Here is a 27811-nt window from a genome sequence, read left to right as displayed (position 1 = left end):
GGTGTAAAAAAATATATACGTTACTGTGGAAGATTTTTATTGAAAATAAACAAATCGATAAGACAATCAGATAGTACAGCTCAGTACGGTGTACGTTATTTGCTTAATAGTCCAGGGTAATTAGACCAGTGCAAATAGCAAAAAAACAATAAAAAATTAATAGCAGGATGAGACCAATTCCAAATGAAAGTACACATATTAGATAACATGTGGAACATTTTTCACCAAATCTGAAAACGGTTAATTACGATTTGCGGCAAAACGGCACATCCTATCGAAAAAAGTTAAATCGCAAAGTTGTAGGTTATAAGAAGATCTATAACTTTTGTAAATAAACATTTTTCACATAACCTCAAAATATCCGAAAAAATTGGAAAATTCGATGTTTTTGATTTTATTTTTTTTTCTCGCTGAAATTTTTTTTTTTTTTTTACAAAATATGGTGGAAACTTACCTCTTTATGTCCCAAACACGTTGTAATTTTTTTGTATAAAAATATTTTTTAAAACTCTTGTTTTTTATGTTTAAGAGAAAATGTAAGCATTTTTTCAATTGAAAAATCTCCCAAAATTTTTTTAGCTTTTTTAAAGAAGTTGGCATTTTTTTTGTTTAATGAAACCTCTATTTTCTGATGGTGTAAAAAAATATATACGTTACTGTGGAAGATTTTTATTGAAAATAAACAAATCGATAAGACAATCAGATAGTACAGCTCAGTACGGTGTACGTTATTTGCTTAATAGTCCAGGGTAATTAGACCAGTGCAAATAGCAAAAAAACAATAAAAAATTAATAGCAGGATGAGACCAATTCCAAATGAAAGTACACATATTAGATAACATGTGGAACATTTTTCACCAAATCTGAAAACGGTTAATTACGATTTGCGGCAAAACGGCACATCCTATCGAAAAAAGTTAAATCGCAAAGTTGTAGGTTATAAGAAGATCTATAACTTTTGTAAATAAACATTTTTCACATAACCTCAAAATATCCGAAAAAATTGGAAAATTCGATGTTTTTGATTTTATTTTTTTTTCTCGCTGAAATTTTTTTTTTTTTTTTACAAAATATGGTGGAAACTTACCTCTTTATGTCCCAAACACGTTGTAATTTTTTTGTATAAAAATATTTTTTAAAACTCTTGTTTTTTATGTTTAAGAGAAAATGTAAGCATTTTTTCAATTGAAAAATCTCCCAAAATTTTTTTAGCTTTTTTAAAGAAGTTGGCATTTTTTTTGTTTAATGAAACCTCTATTTTCTGATGGTGTAAAAAAATATATACGTTACTGTGGAAGATTTTTATTGAAAATAAACAAATCGATAAGACAATCAGATAGTACAGCTCAGTACGGTGTACGTTATTTGCTTAATAGTCCAGGGTAATTAGACCAGTGCAAATAGCAAAAAAACAATAAAAAATTAATAGCAGGATGAGACCAATTCCAAATGAAAGTACACATATTAGATAACATGTGGAACATTTTTCACCAAATCTGAAAACGGTTAATTACGATTTGCGGCAAAACGGCACATCCTATCGAAAAAAGTTAAATCGCAAAGTTGTAGGTTATAAGAAGATCTATAACTTTTGTAAATAAACATTTTTCACATAACCTCAAAATATCCGAAAAAATTGGAAAATTCGATGTTTTTGATTTTATTTTTTTTTCTCGCTGAAATTTTTTTTTTTTTTTTACAAAATATGGTGGAAACTTACCTCTTTATGTCCCAAACACGTTGTAATTTTTTTGTATAAAAATATTTTTTAAAACTCTTGTTTTTTATGTTTAAGAGAAAATGTAAGCATTTTTTCAATTGAAAAATCTCCCAAAATTTTTTTAGCTTTTTTAAAGAAGTTGGCATTTTTTTTGTTTAATGAAACCTCTATTTTCTGATGGTGTAAAAAAATATATACGTTACTGTGGAAGATTTTTATTGAAAATAAACAAATCGATAAGACAATCAGATAGTACAGCTCAGTACGGTGTACGTTATTTGCTTAATAGTCCAGGGTAATTAGACCAGTGCAAATAGCAAAAAAACAATAAAAAATTAATAGCAGGATGAGACCAATTCCAAATGAAAGTACACATATTAGATAACATGTGGAACATTTTTCACCAAATCTGAAAACGGTTAATTACGATTTGCGGCAAAACGGCACATCCTATCGAAAAAAGTTAAATCGCAAAGTTGTAGGTTATAAGAAGATCTATAACTTTTGTAAATAAACATTTTTCACATAACCTCAAAATATCCGAAAAAATTGGAAAATTCGATGTTTTTGATTTTATTTTTTTTTCTCGCTGAAATTTTTTTTTTTTTTTTACAAAATATGGTGGAAACTTACCTCTTTATGTCCCAAACACGTTGTAATTTTTTTGTATAAAAATATTTTTTAAAACTCTTGTTTTTTATGTTTAAGAGAAAATGTAAGCATTTTTTCAATTGAAAAATCTCCCAAAATTTTTTTAGCTTTTTTAAAGAAGTTGGCATTTTTTTTGTTTAATGAAACCTCTATTTTCTGATGGTGTAAAAAAATATATACGTTACTGTGGAAGATTTTTATTGAAAATAAACAAATCGATAAGACAATCAGATAGTACAGCTCAGTACGGTGTACGTTATTTGCTTAATAGTCCAGGGTAATTAGACCAGTGCAAATAGCAAAAAAACAATAAAAAATTAATAGCAGGATGAGACCAATTCCAAATGAAAGTACACATATTAGATAACATGTGGAACATTTTTCACCAAATCTGAAAACGGTTAATTACGATTTGCGGCAAAACGGCACATCCTATCGAAAAAAGTTAAATCGCAAAGTTGTAGGTTATAAGAAGATCTATAACTTTTGTAAATAAACATTTTTCACATAACCTCAAAATATCCGAAAAAATTGGAAAATTCGATGTTTTTGATTTTATTTTTTTTTCTCGCTGAAATTTTTTTTTTTTTTTTACAAAATATGGTGGAAACTTACCTCTTTATGTCCCAAACACGTTGTAATTTTTTTGTATAAAAATATTTTTTAAAACTCTTGTTTTTTATGTTTAAGAGAAAATGTAAGCATTTTTTCAATTGAAAAATCTCCCAAAATTTTTTTAGCTTTTTTAAAGAAGTTGGCATTTTTTTTGTTTAATGAAACCTCTATTTTCTGATGGTGTAAAAAAATATATACGTTACTGTGGAAGATTTTTATTGAAAATAAACAAATCGATAAGACAATCAGATAGTACAGCTCAGTACGGTGTACGTTATTTGCTTAATAGTCCAGGGTAATTAGACCAGTGCAAATAGCAAAAAAACAATAAAAAATTAATAGCAGGATGAGACCAATTCCAAATGAAAGTACACATATTAGATAACATGTGGAACATTTTTCACCAAATCTGAAAACGGTTAATTACGATTTGCGGCAAAACGGCACATCCTATCGAAAAAAGTTAAATCGCAAAGTTGTAGGTTATAAGAAGATCTATAACTTTTGTAAATAAACATTTTTCACATAACCTCAAAATATCCGAGAAAATTGGAAAATTCGATGTTTTTGATTTTATTTTTTCTTCTCACTGAAAAAAAATTTTTTTTACAAAATATGGTGGACACTTACCTCTTTATGTCCCAAACACGTTGTAATTTTTTTGTATAAAAATATTTTTTAAAACTCTTGTTTTTTATGTTTAAGAGAAAATGTAAGCATTTTTTCAATTGAAAAATCTCCCAAAATTTTTTTAGCTTTTTTAAAGAAGTTGGCATTTTTTTTTTGTTTAATGAAACCTCTATTTTCTGATGGTGTAAAAAAATATATACGTTACTGTGGAAAATTTTGTCACAAAAGGCAAAAATCGGAAATTTATTTTCAACCCCTCACCATTTTCAGATTCTCAGACGTAATGTAAGTTGCATAGCTGCGGAAAGCTGCATAGAGGAAACTGCAGAATCTGTAAGCATTATCGAATGTGATGAAGAAATGCCATCAAAGAAGCAAAAACTTAATTAATTGATGAAAAATTGGCCATTAAAATTATAATAATTACTTTCTTTTGTATTAAATAAACATTTTCGTTAAAAAAGTTGTTGCGACTTTTAATTTGGTTCATGAGAAAAGAGTTTAAAAAAAAATGTAGCTCATAGGTAAGTAGGCCGACTTAAAAAAAAAATATAGTTTAAAAAAAATAAAAAACACGCTTTTAAAGCACTAAAAATTTAAAAATAACTTTTAAAATTAAAGCTAGTAATATTTTATTTTTAAATGGTTAGTGCTTTAAAAGCGTGTTTTTTATTTTTTTTTAACTATAATTTATTCACAAAATTAAAAATCACAGACAACGGCATTAGTTTAGTAAATTTTTAACAGAGGTTCGTTGGTTCCTGCTCGCTATGCAACTTATATTACGTCTGAGAATCTGAAAATGGTGAGAGGTTGAAAATAAATTTCCGATTTTTGCCTTTTGTGACCAAATTTTCCACAGTAACGTTTATATTTTTTTACACCATCAGAAAATAGAGGTTTCATTAAACAAAAAAAAATGCCAACTTCTTTAAAAAAGCTAAAAAAATTTTGGGAGATTTTTCAATTGAAAAAATGCTTACATTTTCCCTTAAACATAAAAAACAAGAGTTTTAAAAAATATTTTTATACAGAAAAATTACAGCGTGTTTGGGACAGAAAGAGGTAAGTTTCCACCATATTTGGTAAAAAAAAATTTTTTTTTCAGTGAGAAAAAAAAAATAAAATCAAAAACATCGAATTTTCCAATTTTCTCGGATACTTTGAGGTTATGTGAAAAATGTTTATCTACAAAAGTTGTAGATATTTTTATTGCCTACAACTTTGCGATTTAACTTTTTTCTATAGGATGTGCCGTTCTGCCGCAAATCGTAATTAACCGTTTTCACCCCTAAAAACGCTCTCCCAACCCATGTTCCCCTCATCCAGATTTGGTGAAAAATGTTCCACATGTTATCTAATATGTGTACTTTCATTTGGAATTGGTCTCATCCTGCTATTAATTTTTTATTTTTTTGGTCCATTTTAGAGCTATCTGCACTGGTCTAAATAAGGTTTTTTCCATGACGCCTTTAACAGCCAGGGTACTGAAGCGTTTTTTCGACAGGTAATACCTATAAGAACAAATTGTAACCATTTCCTGCGTAGGATCTGGCGGCCATTTTTATTTATAAAATTTAGTGTCAAAAAACGGCCTTTTTTTCTTTTTTTTTTCCAATTAATGGAAAACAGTAAGACTTACGGGTTTCTTAGTACAAACATCTTCGAGAGAATAGAAAAAGCTTTAAAATGGCGTATTACAAAGTTTGATACACTCAAAAAGACTAAGTTTTCACTCTAATGGCATATAAAACAACATAATGCTGTTCTACATCCCACCAGAATGAAAACAATGGAAACCTTCTCTGGTTACACCTCCGAAGCTTCTACAATTTGCAGCCAATCCGGGACTGCACGCTGGGGTTTGTTTTGGTTGGATCAGAGAGAGCAGCATATGTGCCTCCTGATGAGAGACTAATAAGTTTCGAAACCGGTAGAGGTGCTTGCTGCACTCTCTCATTGGACTAGAATATGGTTCGGCTGTATTTTCGTTTTGCAACGAAATTAAAAATGGTTATTCATTTTTGATTTACATTTACTCTGATTGGAGTATGAAGGGAACCATTCTCGTTGGAACTTTACCGCGCTGAGCAGATGGGACGTGAATTGTAAATTGTAGAATTCCCTCATCTTCCTTAGTCTCAGCATCCGTATGGCTTGCAAATTGTAGAAGCCTCGGAGGTGTAACCAGAGAAGGTTCAAATTATTTTCATTCTGGTGGAATGTAGAATAGCATTATGTTGTTTTATATGCGATTAGAGTGAAAACTTAGTCTTTTTGCTAGCAGTTGCCGCTATGGCTTCTATGCCATTTCGTTCGTTGCAATCCGGGACTGCATGCTGGGGTTTGTTTTGGTTGGATCGGGAAGAGCAGCATATGTGCCTCCTGATGAGAGACTAATAAGTTTCGAAACCGGTAGAGGTGCTTGCTGCACTCTCTGATTGGACTAGAATTCTAGAATATGGTTCGGCTGTATTTTCGTTTTGCAACGAAATTGAAAATGGTTATTCGTTTTTGATACACTCATTTATTTTTAATATAATTGCGAAAAAAGGTCAAAATTTCAAAAAAATTAATTTCGCAATAACTATTGTAAAAATTAGTGTACAGCTTTGAAATTTTTGTCAAATGAGGGTTCTTTGGTGCTTAATGTGTGACAAAAATTTCAAAGCGATTCATTCAATCGTTTAAATTTTATTCAAATTGTTTATCCCAGTGAGCTTTTTTTGCAATAACATAAGTCAGAAAAAAATACTGTTAGAACCATTCTACAGGTGCCAAATGAAACAGCATGAGCTAAACTTTCAAATTGTATTTAAGAAATAAAGGAGAATTATTTAATTTATATCCACATTTTTGACAATATTATATAACTACTTATTTCGTTACAAAAATATACCTAACTATTTCATAAATGGATATTTTGAAACACCGCTGTTAAACAACATCTCAATTTTTTGGTTATTTTTTCTTTTCCCGCGAATCCAACAACATAACCTTTTAATTGTTATAAAGTATAGAATCTCAACTACACTAAGAAAACTGAAACCCATGCAAAGTCCTAGTAGTCCTCCAACATTGGCTAAAAGATAAAAAAGACATTCAGTTTAAAATAGTAAAATAACATTTTTTTTTTTAAATAATGTCGAATGAAGTGAAATACATAGACTATCACAGTTGGTTTTCAAAAAAGTTGTTACTCAAAAGCATTAATTTGTTATTCTGTAAGTATCTTAATAGCTATTTATGTACCAAGTCAGTAAAGTGACTATTTATCGAACGAGTCTGATATTACGAGCAGAAGGAGCAAAGCGAGCGAGGCGAGTAACAGACGAGTTACAAGCATTAATTTGTTATTCTGTAAGTATTTTAATAGTTATTTATGTACCAAGTCAGTAAAGTGACTCTTTATCGAAAGAGTCTGATATTTCGAGCAGAAGAGCGAAGCGAGCGAGACGAGTAACATACGAGTTCGATAAAGAGTCTTTACTGACGTGGTGCATACAAAATTTTATCGCCAATCATAAAAAACATTAACATTTACAATTTAAGATTTTTTTTTAATTTTAGACGAAGCGAAGTAAAATTTTGTATGACAGTAATGACAGATGACTTTTGCATGTTGGCCGGTTTCGATGTTTAATAGATAGTTGTTATCAATATTGAATAAGTAATTATTAAATCTGTAAAGTTTTGATTTATTTTGTATGAATATAATTGCAAAATACTACAGAATTTCACTTTTTAACATACATACATTTAATTAATAATAATGTAAATTTTGTACAATATTTTTAATAATTAAAATAAATAAATTTTAAGTTCACTCAAATACTCGCCATTCGATTACTGCCAAAGACCACTTACATTCAATCTCGGTTAATTTGATTAATCGCGACAGGTAAAGTAAAATTCTTCTTTCAGTACAATAAAGTGTTACTTTACTGCCGCAAATGAGGGCAAATGAGTACAACAATGAATGACTTTCGTGACGGTTGGCGTGGAGATAAAATATACATATTATTGGTTTAGAAGCGGGAGCAGTTGATCGGGAGCAGTTGATCGGGAGCAGTCCAGGAGCAGTCCAGGAGCTGCCCAGGAACCGAAGCTTTTCACCTCGCAATTTTTACAGAATGGATCGATTTGCTTGAAAACTGGAGAATAAGTAGTGGATAGTCCAAGGATCAAAATCTATATAATGCCGAGAGGCGCTTTTGCCATGGGGGTGGTTGCCACCCCGTCTCGGTGGCGGCATTTTTTTATTATATTTTGACCGCAAAAATTGGTAAAAACATTCATTCTAAGCAAAAAACGTTCTATACATTTTTTTAAAAAACTTAATAGTTTTCGATTTATTCGCTATCGAAAGTGTTATGAAAATCAATTCGAGATTTATTCGCTATGAAAATAAATGTTTTTCAATATATTATACTCATTTACTATTCACTCAATTTTTGCAGTATAAAAATTTTTTTCAAACCAAGTTCTTGGTAATTAAATAACCTACAATTTCATATTTAAACATTTTTTCGTATCACTGATGCTAATCTTTCTATTCTGAAGAAAATGGCATTTTTTACCGAAATACAAAAATTCGTTATTCGCTTTTAACTCCAGTTTTGCAGTTTTTTAAAAACTAATCATTCCAAGTCAGTCAAACTTCTAGAATCTATTAATAATAAGTACATAAATAAAGAAGAATTAATAAGGCCAATAACTAAAAACACCGCTAACTTACATTATTATGCTTCCAATTGGGTTTCTTCTTTTTTTTTTCAAAAAAATATATTGATTTTTTAACCGTACATTTCTTATTTTTTATCCTAGAAAGTTTGGTAAAAAATAATTTTGTAGGTTTTTAAAGGTCTAGGTATAAGTCTATTAATATTTAAACTTTTTAAAATCCTCAGTCGCAAAAAGAGGTGACTTTAAAAGGGTTGGTAAAGGAGGTTTTTGCATGTTATTACAAGTTTTAATTGTCAATAGCCCACTTAATTTTTGCCGTAGAAAAATTTTTTTAAACCAGATTCTTGGGAATTGAACAAGCTACAATTTCATGTTTAAACATTTTTTCGTATCTCTGATGCTAATCTTTCTATTCTGAAGAAAAAGCCATTTTTTTCCAAACTACAAAAATTCGTTATTCGCTTTTAACTCCATTTTTTTTAAAACCGGTCTAACTTCTAGAATCTAGAACCTATATATGTATAATACATAATATGTACATGTATATGTAGAACATATATCTACTTATTGTGAGAAAGATGGGCTTGAGACTACTTGAGAGCCAGTCTGTGGGAATCACTCACATAATATAGGTACCTATTGCATTAAAATCCATAAGGAAAAAATTTCATGTAGCTGGCTGTATACTATTAATTACAAAAATTGAAGAAAAAAATCTTCTGTGTAAAAGGTATATTTATTTGAAAACCCCAATAAAGGGCTACATTAAAAAACAGAACGTTTTCGCTCTAAAGAGAGCATCATCAGTGTTCTTTGCCTAAAATCAGTATAACCATAATTAATGAAGACAAAGTAAAAAATTTAAAGGTTGACCAAGATAAAAAATTAGGTTATACTCACAAACTCTACATGCCAAGCCACCAAAAATACACCTTTCTCTTTGTGAAGACAGAGAAATCGACTCAACCACTCACTCATCACCCACGTGCTTCGTGGAATAGTCATATACAGGGGCGGCCCGTCGGGGTAGGCAAGGTAGGTGCCGCCTACCCTCTTCAAATGTAGTACAATAATATAAATTATTAATATAAATTACTTATTTCAAAATTGTAATTTATAAATTTTGACACAATACCTACAATAAAATAGCAAAAATTATCCAAATTATTTGTAAAAATATCCAAAAAATTTTCTCCGTAGTTATAATTATTGTACGCTCCTTGTAGTATCAGTAGTACTGTATAAGATTCTATATTCTTCCTGGGTCAGGCACTTGAAAACGTAGCCTGAAATAGAACGACGCCAACATCGAATTGACGTGCGATCTCTCTCTGTTTACGCGAGCAGACCTGCTGCAGGTCTCGCGTATTCTACGATTTTGAAAGGGCGCATAGGCACAGAGTCTTATAGCCGGACCTCCAAAATTTTATCAGTTGCTTCTCTTGTGTCTTGTGAAACTGTTTTAAATAATTTTGTTTTTTGATTTTGGCTGTTATTAGTAGGTTAAGTATTGAATAAAACTAGGTAGGACAAATTAAATTTGTTTATGAAAACTGAATAATAAACAGGTAAATTTGAGATCGGTCTATTGAAGGGCATTTTAATTTTATATTAATGTAGTAATAATTCACTAACGACAAATAAATCTGTGAATAGTTATTTGTCAGTCATCCATTATATTTTATAGATATATATAGAAGTGTTATTAGAATTTATAGATAATTAAAAATTTAAAGCGAGGTTAATTGTTAACTTATCAATTTATTCGAAGAGTAAATTATTATTTGATACAAAAATAAAATAAGTAATATTTGACGTTGTTGAAACGTAGGTGTGTTAGTTTTATTGGTGGAAAAACTTTAGTCATCGAATATGAATATTTTAAACGATGTAATATGCAGTTTGATCGAGACGCCTTATTCAAGGCGCCAAAATCCAGAAAGGTCAGAAATTATTTCAATGGGCCGGCCTTTACCAAATTTAACAATTTTATCCACATATAAGACAAAAGACAATCGACCATTTTCGAGATCGTTTAAAACAATATGGTATGAAAATCATAAATGGCTAAGCGGAAGTTATTTTAAAAATTCACTTTTCTGTTGGCCTTGTCTGTTGCTCTCAAATATGAAGCAAAATGTTTGGGTGAGTCAGGGATATTCAGATTTGAAAAATTTATTAGCTAGTGTAAAAAAACATGAATCTTCGAAAGAATATTTAAACAATTGCTTAGGTTTAAAACGGTTAGAAAAAAATAAACAAACTATTGACAGTGCTTTAGCTGGACAAATTTCTCTATCTAATAAGATATATAATGAAGAAGTTGAAAAAGATTGAAGAAGTTGAAGAAATTGATGTTACAATTCTGTTAGTAAAACAAGAACCTGCATTTCGCGGTCGTGATGAGAGCCATAATTCTTCAAACATGGGTAATTTTAAAGAAATTTTTAATCGATCAGGAAATCCAGGATCATGTTAAAAAATAGAAGGGGTGTTCACGGGTTTGTCAAAAACAATACAAAATGATTTAATAGATTGCCTTGCCGATTACGTAAAAAATGAAATTTCAACAGAAATTAATGAAAGTCAATTTTTTTCTATACTAGCGGACGATACTACTGATATAACCGAAAAATCACAGTGTACTTTAACAATCCGTTTTGTTAAAAAAGTTGGTCAGGTAACAGAAAGATTTTTAGGGTTTTTTGATGTTAGCGAGAATAGATCTGCAGACGCTCTATATAGTTTAATTTCAAACGTGCTTGAGCCATATGATTACAAAAATAAATAAATTGCTCAATTTTACGATGGTGCAAGTGTAATGGCTGGCTCTTTAAACGGATTACAATCAAAAATTAAAGTAGATGCTCCAAAAGCAATTTTTACACATTGTTGCATAGATTAAATTTAGTATTGCAAGACGGCTCAAAATGTATTACAAATTGTAGGATATTTTTTGTCGCCTACCCGAAGTATATGTGTAGCCTACCCGCATACTGAGGTCGCGAGCCGCCACTGGTCATATAATGCTTTGAGGTATCTCTCTAAATTTCACCCATCGCCAGGATTTAGTATACAACCTAAGTATAGGAGTAATAACCTAAATTTTTATCTTGGTCAACCTTTAAATTTTTTACTTTGTCTTCCCTAATTATGGTTATATGTACTTATTTTAGGCAAAGAACACTGATGATGCTTTCTTTAGAGCGAAAACGTTCTGTTTTTTAATGTAGCCCTTGTTTTTGTGTTTAATGTAGCCCAATGTTTTTCAAATAAATATACCTTTTACATAGAATTTTTTTTCTTCATTTTTTATTGCATTAAATTTTTTGATGTCATCTTCATCCATTAGCTTCAGCAAGTTGGTGTATTATCATTGTTTTTATCGTATTAAATATGTACGATAAGCTTTCCCTTTCCTAATTTTAGCATTTTTTATAGCGTGTTCTGCAGATTCTCTGATTTCATAATTTTTGGTCAGTCAGTACAAAATCCCATAATAAAATAATATAAAATAATCTAGAATCTAGATCAAGTAACAGTCACATATTTTATAATGCATATTTACATAAATTCAAGAACTAAAGCCTTTAAAGCAAAAACAATTCATATTAAATCCAAACCAAACTCCAATATATTGCCCCCTGTGAGTAATTTTACAAAGTATCTGGTTCACGTTGCTCGTTGTTAAAATGTTTCCAAAAGAGGGCGCTAGCGGTATTGTAGTTACATAGTTATTTATCGTGGTTATTACTATGTTATTACTTTACAAAATATAAAAAAAATATGTAAAAGTATTTAGTGGCTGATTGTTTTTGGCACATAATTATCATATTTACGAGCATAATATGAAGTATGATTAAGTAGGTACTGAGTAGCTCGAGTATAAATACATACCAGAAAAGCAATGGCGTGCTTAGGATTTTTTTAAGTAGGTGCCTAGGCCGTAAGTGAGCGACCCCCTAGTTTCGGACATTCACACTTTTTTCATGAATGCTTTTTTATTTATCTTCTTCTTTTTCTAGTTCCATGATCGATATTGTGCGTTTCATGGGTTACTTTGTTTACTGCGCAGGACGGTGATCAGTGCCGGCGCTAGGGTATAAGGTGCCGGCCTGCAAAACTAGCACAGGCGCCCCCTCCCCCCATACACACAGACATACACACAGATACTCGTACAATCCCAGCCTCTGGAGTGGTATCTATCTGACCCCCAAGCTATACCACCACCTATCCCCATCGCAGTACATAACGAATGAGGAGGCTTTGTACTGAACGTTACCTTGGATGCCCTGGGTAATGGGACATCCTCTGTGTTAGTTTATGTGGTTAAACCACCTGATTTTAGGGGTAGCTAGAAGAGCTTGTCTCCCTATTAATAACTTGATTTTGGAATTGCGTCCTAAAAATGTGTGTTCCGAGCAGCGAGGCACCGATTTAAGTTGGTGTCCCGCTATCCGCAAATGTCACCGGTAAATAAATTTCGGTTACAGTTTTATTGGACCGATCATCTGACAAAACAACTTCGCTTTAACTTTTTTAAGAAATTGACTAAGAAAACTAAGATTGTTTTTGTTTGTCATTTCTTCTTTTTCGGATTTTCTTTTTAGATTTGTGCCCCAGATAATTTTTTTAATCCATTTTTATTTAACTAAATAAAAATAATACCTTTAAAACCTCAAGATTATGCTTTTGCAGTAATGTGAAACCGTAATTTAATAATTTACCTAGTACTGAGTACTTAAGGTACTAGTACACTTTAGAAGACCAAAATAAACATTTTCTTCAAGAATTTTTTTCTCAGAACCCTTATTCAAAATTAACATAAAACTTTTTGCATATTAATATCTAACTCTTAGAGAGTACAACAAATATATCTTTTTTCATTTATGCAAGTACATACACTAATATTGGAGAGGGCGCCTAAGTCGAGGCCTCAAAAAAATAGTTCCGATTGCGGACAGTTAATCTCAGGATTGGGATCTCTAAAACAAAAAAATCGTACGGAATTTGAAAAAGGAAGGTTTTTTACGTGACAATTTGCCACAAATTGACCAAAAAATAAAAAATAAGTATTTTCTAACCATGAAAAACTGAAGAAAAAGGCAGATTTTTTCACAAACATTTTTCAAATTTCCGTAAAATTTTTTTTTGCGGAATTTTTCACAACTGTGTTAAATTGTCACGTAAGAAACCTTCCTTTTTCAAATGCCGTACGATTTTTTTGTTTCAGAGATCACAATCCTGAAATTAACTGTCCGCCATCGTAACTACTTTTTTTCGAGACCTGGATTTTGGCCCCCTTTACAATATTGTACATGTATAAATGAAAAAAGATATATTTTTATGTACTCTCTAAGAGTTAGATATTAATATGTAAAAAGTTTTATGTTCATTTTTATTAAAGGTTCTGAGCAGTGGCGGCTCGTGATTTTTACAATAGGGGAGGCTATACCTAACTGTAAAATATCTAGACAAATTTGCACTAGCAAAATGCAAAAAAATGCGCCAACAAATGTAATTTAAGGCCCCATCTTTTGACCATTTTTTATTTACATTTCATAATATCATCCTAATTCATAATTTCATGATATCATCATTTTAAAAATAGTTAGTCTAACAGTAAAAGTTTAATACCAAAGTTTGTGTCGTTTATTTGTTAACAATTCCATCTATTTGTAAATAGATACCTATGCATATCAAAATAAATACAGATTTGAAGTTTTGCAGTCCATACATAATGAAGCTTCAAATTTTTTAAGATACTCAACTGAATTTTTTTAATTCTAAACGCGGCCTACTGCGAATTCAAAAACACGATAAATTACCGATATTTTGCTTTGAGTTAGAGATATCGGAAAAAGTTATTTGAGCAAGTTGTTCCAAATATTATTATAACCCCACATACCAAATTTCATAACAAAATTCGCATTTTTAGATTTTTCATTATTTTTAGTCAGGACCCTAAAATTCGTTGTCCCGAGACGCACCCAACCACCCAACGGAGCTGAGAAGCTACACTGCCTCCCTTGGTATATCTCCGGGCAGCGTGTGATGGCGCCGTAGTTGCCACTGTTAGGAGACCGGGTCTCCTTAAACGCCTGCTGCGCTGCACGGAGCATTAGCAACGGAGAAAGCTGGGCTTTTCGGCTCCGTTCGTGCATCTCGGGATAACCCAGGGTCCTGCCTACAATAATATGTAATAAAACTGAGACGCGATCATACGTTCTAATGCTAATGCTCCGTACGTATGGATAATTAGTGATAATATGGAATTTACACGTTGTATAATAGCGAGAGTAATTCTTGTTTTCGCGATTCATGATAAACAAAACAGTATAGAGTGTGTAAAAAATTTATGGGGAGGCTGAGCCTCCCTTGCCTCCTCTGACGAGCCGCCACTGGTTCTGAGAAAAAAATTCTTGAAAAAAATGCTTATTTTTGGTCTTTTAAAGTGCACTAGTACCTTAACAAATATAATTTTATATTAATTGAATGCAACACTAGATTATTTTACTGCAGAGTACAACTGGGATACTATTCTCTATTATAACATGAAATAATACTAAATCTAAAGAGCTCTAAACTAAATTTTGTGTAAAATGTTTATTTTAAATATTATGTTTTGATGAGATTAATACTTAACTTGATACCTATTAACAGGTAATAATACTTAAATTAGACAGGCGGCAAGAAAACAGTATTACAATCTTGTTTATTTTACTAGAAATCATTCATTTCCTCTCATAACTGCTCACTGTGCTCATACAAAACTACAACTTGCAAGAAATTTGAAGAAAATAAACAAAGCATTCTCATTAAGAGCAAAGTTGTTTGGTTGCAATATGATATCTTTGACCAATAAATTATCTATATTACTACATGGTAAGAATTCTACGTGGCATTGAATATTTTTGTATATTTTACATGTGTGACTATGCAAAACTAACAAATACAGATTAGGCGAATTACCATTATGACGAATTTAATCCACATTTAAAAAATGAATTTTCTATTTTAATATTTTGCATAACACCAGCAGAAAAAAAGCTCATTCTGGCGCCCCCCAAACAGGGGCGCCCGCCTGCAGTGCATCCCTTGCGGGCCCGTTATCGCCGGCCCTGACGGTGATCGTTACATGGACGGTTTCTCGTTGTATAGGGCTTTTCATTCACAGTCATTTGTTTCGAGCTTCTGTCATGTGTCACATAATATTAATATATCTACGACATACGTTATGGGTATATACCATTGATACAAACCAAAGACGTATGACGTAGATATATTAATATGTGACACATGACAGAAGCTCGAAACAAATGACAATCGATGAAAAGCCCTATTGAAACAAATCTAAAATTGACCAGTTGTGTTGTTCAGTCATCTAAGGACCACCGCATTTCTAACGCTGTCTCCCCAGCCTGTTTTTAATAGTCGTCTGTATATCCACATATCAAAGGCTATCAAGCATTTAAGCATAGCCTCATTTAGTGTTCACGCTTCTCCTCCTTACAGTAAAACGGGAAAGATATAGCAATATGTTATTCAAACGCGAAGATAAATATTAAGATCGTAGCTGCAAAGTACGTTTTACATTTTTAACAAAAGTAGCTCGGGCTTGTTCTATATTCGGCTTTTAATTTCTGCGGTTGGTATATTTATCCATTACCTATAAGATATATTATGCAAGTTAATCCTAATTGTTTCACATTTCGTAACTTTCTTCTTAGACTGTTATTGTTCTTCCTCTACCACTACTACCACCCTCTGTGAAATTTGGCCTGTTGACTCTTCTCCAATTTTAAACTGCCATAACTCTCCAACCAACGACGTGGTTTATTTTCAGCCGACCTTCATTTGGTGATATTTTTATTCCATTTGGTGTAAGGACATGTAGTAACACCCTATAGGTACCTATATTTTTTGAACTTAATAATATAGTAAATCAATAAAAGATTGTTCAAACTTACACAAAATCTCAGTAAACCCATACAATTCATCCTTCACCAGCTTCGAAAACTGAGAATTTGAAAAGAAGAAATGGACCACAGCCATATCTCTCCTAAAATATTAATAGATCTAAGTTGTACAAAATTAAATAAATGTAGATACTTTTTATTAACAAGAGTAGATATATTTAAAATTTCATACATCAAGTATGTGGTATTAATGACCACATCATCCCCAAAAGTAGTAATGTTCAGTACTTTGGACAATTGGCCAAAAGATTTCATGTCTGTGAAGACCAACTCGAAGCAACCTGGTAGGCAACTGCAGCTGGTGCTGTAAAAAAGTTTTTATTTATTAATATTTAGTTTGTTTAGAAGCTACAAGATAAATTTGAATTGTCGGCCTACTTGATTGTAATTGGTTGAAATATCATCAGATATAAACCCGAAGATCAGATCAGATATACAACCTAAGGCATCTTCTTCAAATCCACTAATGGATGTTAGCGATCACATTTTTCATTAACTCTCTGTTTCTTGCAATGTGTATCAGAAATTGTATGTCGTTAATCCATGTCCATTGCTTTGTTTCGGAGCCATGACATTTTCTTGCGTCCTATTCCTCTCTTGCCTTCAATTTTACCCTCGATTATAAGTTGAAGCAATGGTATCATTTGATAGGGGCAGGAGGGGGCATTAGCCCCCCCCCTATAATATTGGAATTTACAAAAAATACATTAATTTTATTACTATAATGATTTATTTGTAATAATTAGGAACATAAACTTTATAATATATACTAATGATTCATTACTAATGGAATAAAATAACTATACAGTGCATTTCAATGTCACGTTAGTGTAGTAATGGGTACCGTCGTGGTTTCCTCGCAACAAAATCATCCACCACTTGGTCTGATCAGAGAAAAATCATTTATTTTCAGCTGTGATGATAGGCAGTGTAACAAAAATATGCAGCAGTTTTGTCACTTCTGACTATTCTGAGTATGCCACTGGAAGCACTCTGAGAGATTCGAGTAGTGACAAAACGGAGTTTCCATCTCATGTTTGTAAATGGTTCCAGGCTATAGGCAGTTGCAGATGTAGAAGTTCTACATTTAAAAAATGTTTGTAGTTTTCTATTAATGACTAATTTTTCTTCCGCCATGAATGCTTGATTTCCTTTCTTAAAGGCATCTGTTACTGAGAACAGAACTTCATTTTCTCATAAGCGACGATTATATTCCACGAGAATGCTGTCGATAACTTCGAAGAACCTATACGGTCTTTGTTTCGGTACATTTGTTGCCAGTTGTTGATTTTAACGCTTGCAGCGAGTCTGTGAGGAACAGTCTTCGTTCTTTTTTCTTCGTCATATACAACACCACTTGTCTGCCAAAAATTTAGCCTTCTCTAAAACCTCTCTGTATGTGTCGTGAGTTCTGGATTTTTTAAGTTCTTTGGTACTTTTGATTAGATGCACAGTGGCTGCTAAGGCTACGGCTCCACGGGCGAGAAATTGACGCTAGCAGTAGCAGTAAAATGAACTTAAGGTTCCGCGGAACGGAATGGGAATAACCGAACTGAACCGACTACGCACAAGTCCTGTAGTCGGTACAGTTCGGCTATTCCCATTCCGTTCCGCGGAACCTTAAGTTCATTTTACTGCTACTGCTAGCGTCAGTTTCTCGCCCGTGGAGCCTTAGCCTAAGTCAAGTTCTTGTAGTTGCTGCGATAGGCAATAAGTAATGCCTAATATGTTCTCCATAGCACAAAGCAGAAATATAAAGATTTTCTCTCTGCCTTGTCCTTTTTTCCTTCATCTAGAACAGCCAGAATGCCCTGGTATCTTTTTTGAATATTCGATACTGTATTCAACCATTAGATCCATATTGTTGATACAGTTCTTTCCAAATTCAGTATTGGGTTATTCATCCTCTTTTGTATTTTTACGAAAAGCTCATGGCGAGTAGCACTGGAAATGAATTGATAAAGAGTTACCGAATGGCACCGAAAAAAAAAAAAAAAAAAATTCGGCGACAGCGAATTTTGCTTTTTCTGCTTGACTCCCCAATCAAAATTTGAAATGACGCCCCTGAGCTGAAGGAACTGGTATTGTTCGTTTCGCATGATGTGACCCAGATACGCCGTTTTCCTTTTCTTGATGATTTCGAAAAGTTGGCCTTCTTGGTTGATTCTCTTAAGGCCTTAAGGACATCTACATTTGTGAATTTCGCCGTCCATGGTATCTTTAGGATACGGCGATAAAGACACATTTCGAAGGCTTCTAATCTGTTTATATCCCTCGTTTTGAGTGTCCAGCCCTCTACGCCATATAGCAGCACCGACCATACGTAACACTTAGTAAACCTTAGTCTCAGTTGAAGATCGAACTCTGAACAGGTCAGTACCTTCCTGAATTTTACGAAAGCTTGGAAACCTATGCTATACCATCCAGTTTATTGATTTATCCAGTTTATCCAGTTTTAAGTTTGTTAGGTAAGTGTTTTAAGACGGGCTTTTTCAGAAATAAATTGTAGACAATAATTAACAAGCGTCCCAGTTCCTGCTCCTCATTCCTGGAGCCCTCGCCAGGTCGTGCTGAGACTCTAAATATTGTTAGCTTACTGTCTCCATTGGCTGTGATTATGTGCCCACCAATGCCCACCAGAGTTTTCATTTGGTCTGTCCATCCTGTTGGAGTGTACAGGATTTATATTAGCATCCAAAAAATATTGATATCCATATCGATTTAATTTTTAAAGTCTCAAACAAATATTATTTACATGTATTGTTTACATTACGTAAATGGGTGACATTGGTTTTGCAATGTAGGCCACTCGTTTTGAAAACAACGAAGTCAGCAGTTATGTTACTATTAGGAATTCATGGTCACATTTAGGTGTAGTCAATCATAACAAAACAATTACGATTTATTTATTGATACGGAGAAAGTAAAGAAGAGATTATTCATTATTCAGACATCGACGTGGTTAGATCAGAAACGTTGTCCACCAACTAGTTACTGTCGTATTTAGTGTTTTAAATAAATATATTCTGGTAAATAATGTTTTAACAAATCAACCCCACCATCGGGGGTAATAACCCCCGTATCACCATAGGACATCTTCCTCTTGGTCTTCGGACTTCTACCTTTCATACCAAAGGATACCAAAGTAATGTAGGTATCCTCTATTTATTTTTTTTAATAGCTTGTCTTTTATATGAAGCTGTTCCAGAATTGACAGGTTGGTTCTGTGGTCTGTGGTCTGTCCAGGACACGCGTAGAATTCTTCTGTAGCTCCACATTCCGAAGGCTTTGATGTTACTTCAACTTTTTGACTATATAACTAAGACAAGTAAACGTATGTTGGGTCAACTAGTATTAAATAGATAAAAAATAGATAATAATAGTAATAAAAAACTCTATGCAGTAAAAACCACTTCTATGTAATAGGTACATCTATTAAAATTTTAAAAAAATCCCAATGGATTGAATAAAATGAGTCCAATTAAGAACGTTTTTGGACCTATCAGTCCATCATCAGTGAATTCAAATACTTGCTAAATAGCCCCAGAACCAAACAATGGTTGAAATTATAATTCAATCTACATTATGTTAAAGTAATATGGAACAGGCTAAACGCCGATGTTAAAAGATATAACCTCCGGGAACATGGGGAAACTCTATCAAGAAACTCAATCAACCATCTTAGGCCAACGTTGACTACCAAGTGTCAAAGGTTTGTCTATAGGTATTCAACGTTGGCCTAAGATGGTTGATTGAGTTGCTTGATAGAGTTTCACCATGTTCCCGGAGGTTATTTCTTTTAACATCGGCGTTTAGCCTATTCAATATTACTTTAACATGATGTAGATTGAATTATAATTTCAACCATTGTTTGTTTCTGGGGCTATTTAGCAAGTATTTGAATTCACTGATGATGGACTGATAGGTCCGAAAACGTTCTGAATTAGACATATTTTATTCAACCCATTGGGATTTTTAAAATTTTTAATAAATATACCTATTACATAGTGGTTTTTACTTCATGTTAGAGTTTTTGGTTATATGGTATTCAGCCAACCTAGGGAACTACCCCTTTTTTAGTTTAATAATAGTAATATTTACCCATTTCCATTAATTTTCTCCATATTTTCTTTAGCATCCTGTGAACATTCTCGATCCCTCCTTCCACAAGCCTTAATTGATTTGTTTCCTAAAAAATTATCCTTAATCAATGAAGTTTACAGACTAAAACAATGATTAGAAGTCTTAAATCCGAAAATCTAAAACTTCTATCTGTGGAACCAACATTCTGGTGCTCAACCTCAATCCGTGCCTTTTAAAATTTGCAGATAAGGAGGAATAAGGAGGAGATAAGGAGCAGTAAAGCAGACTAAGAGGAATCTAAGATTGCATTCCACAACCCGTCAGTTCATCTAGATCTGAAATTATTAGACCAGTAAGGATCTGTTTTTAGGTGGATGTGAGAGGTGGCATTCAGATTTTTGCGGATAAAGTTAGGTGATAACTTCGTTAATAATAATTGAATTATGCTCCTTCTCAAATATGACTGGAACATTAATAAAAAAAATAAAATATTTAAAAATTTCAAAAAATTTCGTTTATTTTCTACTTTTTTTGCTTATAACTTAAAAACTATTCATTTTAGAACAAAGTCGTTATAAACCATGCGACTTACTAGGTAAATAGTAGGGAATGCATTTACATTTCTCGTAGGTGTAGTTTGACTGACATTCCAAGTTGCAGTTGGTCTGAGTGTAAGATCTGAAACAATAAAGGCGTTTTAGATTTATTTGTGGTAACTGGAGTTAAAATATCGTGAGTTGCAATCTAAGAATGGCGAATAAAATTAGCAAAACAGTGTAGCATTTTTTCCACTCTTTATATCATAAAAATTTCCTCTACGGTTTTATTCAACATTTCGAATTACGTCTTAAATTCGTCGAAGAAAAGCACTTTAAGAATTATTGTAGTCCAAAATCTTCGAAGAGAATAAACATAATCCAAGTGTTTATTTAAATTGGCAAATACCGCTAAGCGAAACCAAATAGTAAATCGAAGGTTTCCTATGGTAGCTTGATTCCATTCGGCAATTCTGATTATTTCTATCTGTATATTCTGACAATTGCCATTAATCAAATTTTCAAAAAATTGTCCCACTATTATCATTTATTCTCACTCTCTTGTGATATTAATGTTGATAACTTTTGAAACTATGCATATTTTCATATCGTTAAATCGCATTAACAAATACTAACAAATACTAACGTCGTTAGAAATAATTACGATTCGTATCAATTTCTAGAAATGTTCTCTTTGCTTACACCCCCGACTTCTTAAAATAACCACCATTATCAAGATTAATACAAATGGTCATTCATGTCAACCTCGCGCACGACAAATCTCAATTAAAAACGTAGTGACTAAATGTACATTTGGTGTTTTTCTAATTATTACCGTTGATGCCTGCGTGTAAAAGGTCGCTAATATTTTACAATATTGACTACAACCGTTTGTCATTGTGAAGTAGCAAAGTTAATAACAGTTTTTGGAGGTAGTAGTTCGTGTGCTTTTGTCTTGTGTGGTGAAAAACTGACTTTTTATGTGTATTTTGTAAACAAGTGTTCAATTATATAATAAGGAAGTTGTTTTTTATTTATTTATGTAATACATTGATATTATAGCCATTCAAGAAGTGCTGTGGGACCAAGGGATACAACACAGAAGGCACCAAGATAGATTCTTCTTGTTTTTATTCCTCAGATTTTTCCTTTTCAGGGGTCGGTGTTTCTTACTCTTTTTCGCCACTAATTTCTGTCCACTTCACCTACCTAAACCTTTCTTTCTCAAGTCCTCTACCACACAGTGACCAAACCATTGCAGTCTTTTATCTTGAATATTTTTGGTGACTTAAGTCACCCCGATTCTTCTCCTAATCAAGTCATTCTTGATACTGTCCCTTCTAGTCTTATCCAACATCCAAAGTAACATTTTCATTACAGCTACATCCATTTTCTTTTCCTGAATATTCTATATAGGCTACACTTCACCGCCGTACAGCAACGCAAGTCTCGCCACACTCTTGTCTATCTTTCCTTTCCTTTTCCCTGATTTTTCGATCACACCCCGCTCATTTGCTTCCACAATGTTAAACTAACCATCCTATAGGCAATTTTTCGATGTAGTGTCTGTCCCATATGCCGTTATGTAGGAGCCAAGGTATTTAACTTCTATTACTCGTCCTAGTTTTCCGGTCCTCCAGAAGGAGTCCTCCCTCTTCAATAGCCTTTCTCCAACACTCCAACTTCTACTCCAACATTTCTTTTCCCCTCATCTCAACTAACTAATCAACCGCAGTATAAGTATACTAAGAATCAGAGGAAAATTATCCAATCTGGGTATGATAAATTCACATGCAGTAACCGAACAAAAATAAGAACAACAACAACACGACCAATTTGATGAAGAATTGGAATCTGTCCATATCACATGCCCTAGAAGTAACTTGAATTGCGATTTATACCTAGACTGGAAAAGAAGACCTACTTACCAATCATATATTGATACATGCTGTTATTGGTACATTTAGCGCACACAATGTTATAAATTAAAATGGACACTGGGTAATTTACTTCTATGCATCAAGAGGTATGGCGATTGGTAGTAAATACTTTCCCCACAGAATTATACACAAGGTGACGTGGACATCGCCTGTAGTTGCAGAGGCGCTGATTCAGACTACTATCGAATAGAAATAAGAGAACACACAAAAAATCAGCAGCAGATCAATGATCGAATAACCACCACCACAGAGAGCAGACGCCTACAACAAACCAGGACTGGTTTATTCGCGTCCATCCTCACAATAATAAGACTACTTCTTCAGTGTGTCTCATCCTTTGGAACTTAGTGAGCCAAGGACATGAGCGATCATCAAGGCCAATTTTACCCTTTTGCAGTAGTTCTGAAGAATTATATTGTTGATTTTCCACTCCACTGCAAGTCTTATGTGTTTTATTTTGGTGAAGGCTTTCTCAAAGTCAACTAGATATGTAAATACATCACAGTGGACATCTCGTCACTATTCTATAAATGTTTGTATGGTAACTAATGCCTCTCTTTAGTTCTTTGGTCTATTCACGTTTCATGTTTCACGTTTCATGTTTCTTTGGTGCGCGGCCTCCCAAGATAAAAATGTTTCACGCGCATGAATCACACTCGTTCCATTGGTGGCGGACTTCTATTTGTTTAGCAGTGTTTTATTTTCATGAAACGTGTTTCATGTTTCTTTGGTGTGCGGCCCTTTCTAAGATTTCTGTAACTGTCTCACTAGCCACCACTGATTAATTATTACTTTTTTATTATTAACAGTAATATACGATTATTAGCTATTTTCTATCTACTGATGTATGTAGGTCATCATTATCACTAATCAGTCTATCAATCAAACAGTTTTTATCATTCTAGCCATATTATCGGTTATTTTATATAAAAGCATGTAGTTCTTTTTATTGTTACGGTTGAGTCAATCAAAAATATGGTTATTTCTTAATTTTAATTTAAAACTAATAAAAATCGACGTAATTTGGAAAAGTAGGGATTTGAATAAATTCAAATACTTAATAATTGAAGCTAATTTTCTTTATTGCTACAGTCGTCGTCTTGTGCAAAAGTTGTGGTTTTGAATGAGGTAGAAAGTTACAACAGTCTTCTTTGAAATTTCAGAATAAAAAATAAGTGATTTTCAAGAAGCAGAAATTCATGAATTGGTGTTTTGTCACTTGAAGTTGAGATTTTGTTTCAGAAATGTTAATATATGTATAACCATATAGAAATGTGGTTATTTGGGCAATCACACAATGTTTCTACATGTAAGATTGAGAAATATACTTTCTTCTTCAGCAAAACCTAAAAATGGTAAAATTATGAAACATTAAAATTTTAAAATTAAATTAATACTTATTATTATCTATTTAGGTGTGTTAAAGTAGTGATTAGTAAATTAAAGGACGTTATCCATTTATTATACTCCAAAGAGGTACCTCTAGGAATAATTAAAACGATCGAAAACATCTACCAAAACAACACAATAAAAGTAAAAGTAGAAGATTGACTAACTCACCCAATTGAAGCTGGCAATGGGATAAGACAGGGGGATTCCTTGAGTCCTTTATTGTTCAACCTGATCATGGATGAAATAATAAAAAAAAGTAAGAACTAAAAAAGGATACCAAATGGGAGAAAAAGAACTTAAAATACAGTAGAACCCCGCAAATCGAAACTAATTGGGAGGACAACCTGTTCGGATTCCGAAAAGTTCGGATTATCCGAAAGTTAGCCTACCTAATAATTCAAAGCTTTCGTTGTCGTTGATTTTGGGTTGATTCACTTGTCTCACTCTCTCCCTCTTCCACCCATCTCAGATTGATGTCACTGATGCAGAGCCAGTGTCATTGTTTCTGTTTAGTCGCAAACTTGCTGGCTAGATTAACAATTTGAAGAAGATCCATTTTTCCACTCTCCATTACAAGAAGACCTCCTAGAAGTCGTACAACAACAGGATGAGAAAACGAAAAATAAAGTGCAATTATACAGAATGGATTGAAGCTGACGACAATGGGCACCAAGAATTCATGGATGAAGACATTGTAGACTTGGTTCAACCTCAAGGCAACCCTAATGAAGATGAAGAAAGCGTGGAAGAATTTTCCCTGCCATATCGAGTGTTACATGCAGATGCCACTAAAGCTCTGGGTGTGGCTCTACGTAACGTGGAGCAGAACTCTGCTGCGTTACCGGTAGACGTAACGTTTATGCCTAAATGGTTTAACATTGCTGCGTCAATTCGCTACACCTCCATGCGTCAGAAGAAAATGACCGACTTCTTTAAGAATGCTTCTTAGGGCTGCAAACGTTCTCGCAAGAGTGTGGATAATATTTTTGGACTCAAGTTGACTACAAGAGAACCGACGTAAAAGCACTACGTATCAAGTATCATTCTCTTCTGTATCAAGTAGGTATTAATTTTTAAGAAATTGTGAATTTCAAAGACCTGTTAATCCTAGATTGTTCAATTTTCTGCTTTTCAGTCATCAGACCAATAATAACACCACCTGACACAGGGAGGACAAAAAGATTGCTCGAAACAGCGGAGATTAAAATTCTTCGAAAAATGGATGGCAAGACTCTATGGGACATAGCTAGAAGTACAGATATACAACGGAGATGCAAGGTGGACAACATTAATAACGGGGTAAGAAACAGAAGAGTAGAATGGAATGACCACACAAGCCGAATGACAACAAATAGAGTAGTAAGGACAGCGAGAGACGGTTCCCCAATAGGAAGACGATCAGTGGGAAGACCACGAAAACGATGGAACGACAAACTTACTAGAGACACATTGAAAAAACAGACAGTCATTCCTATATAAAAAGGAGAAGAAAGAAGTGATTAGTCATTCACGACTGATTCAGATCAAAGAACTTGATCTTTTACAGAGATTCGTAACATACACAAATATACAAACACACACAGATATAAAACACACTTACACAAAAACACCAGTACTTATTTACACATTTATAATATTAAAAGAGGAGTACGGCAGGGATGCCCCTTAGTGCCCCTACTTTTCAACGTTTACTTCGAAACAATTTTTATATGATGTAAACAATAGCTATGATGTCAACCAACGTTCTAAAAGGATATGGTACATGAAGAAGAAAATACTAAAATATTTCGTTTATTATTTATAAGATAAGCAATATTTAAATTACCTTTCTAATAAAAACACACACGGTTTCATTTAATGTAATCCTACTCAAAATCAATTAGTTTAAAAATGGGTAAGGCTTGTTACAATACCGAGCAACACCATTTATTATACATATGGTTATTGTATAAATCAGCTCAATAAAGCTTAAAATGCTGAAACCTAGGAACACTCCAAGAAGTCCGCCAATATATGCTAAAAATAAAATCATTAGATGGGAAAGCTCTTTAAGATCTCATGGAACGAGTATTTACCTACCAGGTCCGTGAAATAGAATAAACGGTCCTTCATGATTTTTTCAAACTGGTTTTCTTTAAAGAAAATGTGTACCATTACGAGTCCCGACCTACAAAAACATCATATTTGAACCGCACACCTGCATTTTTATCGTTCTATTCTCACTAAAAAGTTTTTTAATATTTGGTCGTAAAATATTTTGTTATGAATTTACAAAACAAAAAAATCATAAAAATCTCTCTTTGCTTGAAAATTAAAAGACACGCTTTCTTCTCAAAAAGAATTCATCTCGTCCTTAATTAGGACGATCATACTCAACAATAAATCTTGTCTTGCACCCAAGATATGACGCTGTATAGCGCTCTGAGTCACGCAAATCTTGTTTACTACCTTTTTTGTGAATGGTAATGTTTCCACTCAATAAGTGAGTATCTACAGGTAACACACCTGGTCAAAAATTTTTAATTTAAGGCATCTTCTTCTTTTTGTAGTTCCTTCTCCTATCGGAGGTTGGCTATCATCACAGCTATCCGTACCTTATGGGCGGCTGCTCTGAAAAGATCTACTGAGCTGCAACTATACCACTCTCTTAAGTTTCTCAACCATAAAATTCTGCTTCTACCTGTGGATCTTTTCCCCTTAATTTTGCCCTGCATTATGAGTTAATATCTCATATTTCGCACCTCTAGTAATGTGGTATAAATATACCAGCTTTCTTGTTTTGATGTTCTTTATTACCTCACAATCCTTTTGTAGCCTTCTTAGCACCTCTGCATTCGTAACTCGTGGGATTCATGGTATTTTCAAAATCCTTCTACAGCACCACATCTCAGATGCTTCTAACTTCTTTGTGTTGTCTACTTTCAGTGTCCAGCTTTCCATTCCATACAACAAAGTCGAGAACACGTAGCATTTTAAGGCCCTTATTCTCAGCTCCAGAGGAAGGTCTCGATTAATAAACATTTTTTTCATTTTTATGAATGCCTTTCTTGCAATTTCGATGCGTGTCCTGATTTCTCTACCGTGGTCGTTGTTTTCTGTTACCCAGGTTCCCAGATATTTGTAGGTATTTACTCTGTCTACTTGTTTTCCCTCGATATCTAGCCTTCCTACTATGTGTTGCTTAGAAATAATCATGAACTTGGCTTTCTTAACGTTCATTTGTAGTCCATATTTTATACTGACTAGATGTAATTATTTACTAATAGTTGCAGTGCTTCTAGACTGTCTGCAAAAATAGCGGTGTCGTCTGGGAATCTTATGTTGATCAAGATTTTTCCGTTTATTGATATACCCTGTTCTTCCTCTGATATTGCTTCCTTAAAAATAGCTTCGCTGTACAGATTGAATAACAATGGAGACAACACGCAACCCTGTCTAACTTCTTCTTCTTCAGGTGCCATCTCCGCTACGGAGGTTGGCAATCATCATAGCTATTTTAATTTTTGAGGCAGTAGCTCTAAATAGTTGTTTCGAGCTGCATCCAAACCACTCTCTCAGGTTCTTCAACCATGAAATTCG

At 33.1% G+C, this 27811-nt stretch overlaps 1 protein-coding gene across 1 annotated transcript in view; it reads right to left on the bottom strand.

The window, feature by feature from the left end:
- Positions 1–6452: 6452 nt before the first annotated feature.
- LOC114327572 (pickpocket protein 28-like) overlaps positions 6453–27811 on the bottom strand; it is a 60632-nt gene continuing 39273 nt past the window's right edge. The window contains exons 9-13 of the mRNA XM_028276246.2: positions 20957–21042; positions 20383–20470; positions 16454–16585; positions 16273–16364; positions 6453–6698 (exon numbers count right to left, since the gene is read on the bottom strand). Of these exons, the coding sequence (XP_028132047.2) occupies positions 6520–6698; positions 16273–16364; positions 16454–16585; positions 20383–20470; positions 20957–21042 (577 nt within the window). The 3' untranslated portion in view covers positions 6453–6519. The remainder of the gene's footprint in view (positions 6699–16272; positions 16365–16453; positions 16586–20382; positions 20471–20956; positions 21043–27811) is intronic.

This window comes from Diabrotica virgifera, chromosome 8, assembly GCF_917563875.1.
Source record: "Diabrotica virgifera virgifera chromosome 8, PGI_DIABVI_V3a".
Classification (NCBI taxonomy): domain Eukaryota; kingdom Metazoa; phylum Arthropoda; class Insecta; order Coleoptera; family Chrysomelidae; genus Diabrotica; species Diabrotica virgifera.
Note: the sequence above shows the minus strand (reverse complement) of the source record. Positions and strands in the feature narration are given on the sequence as shown.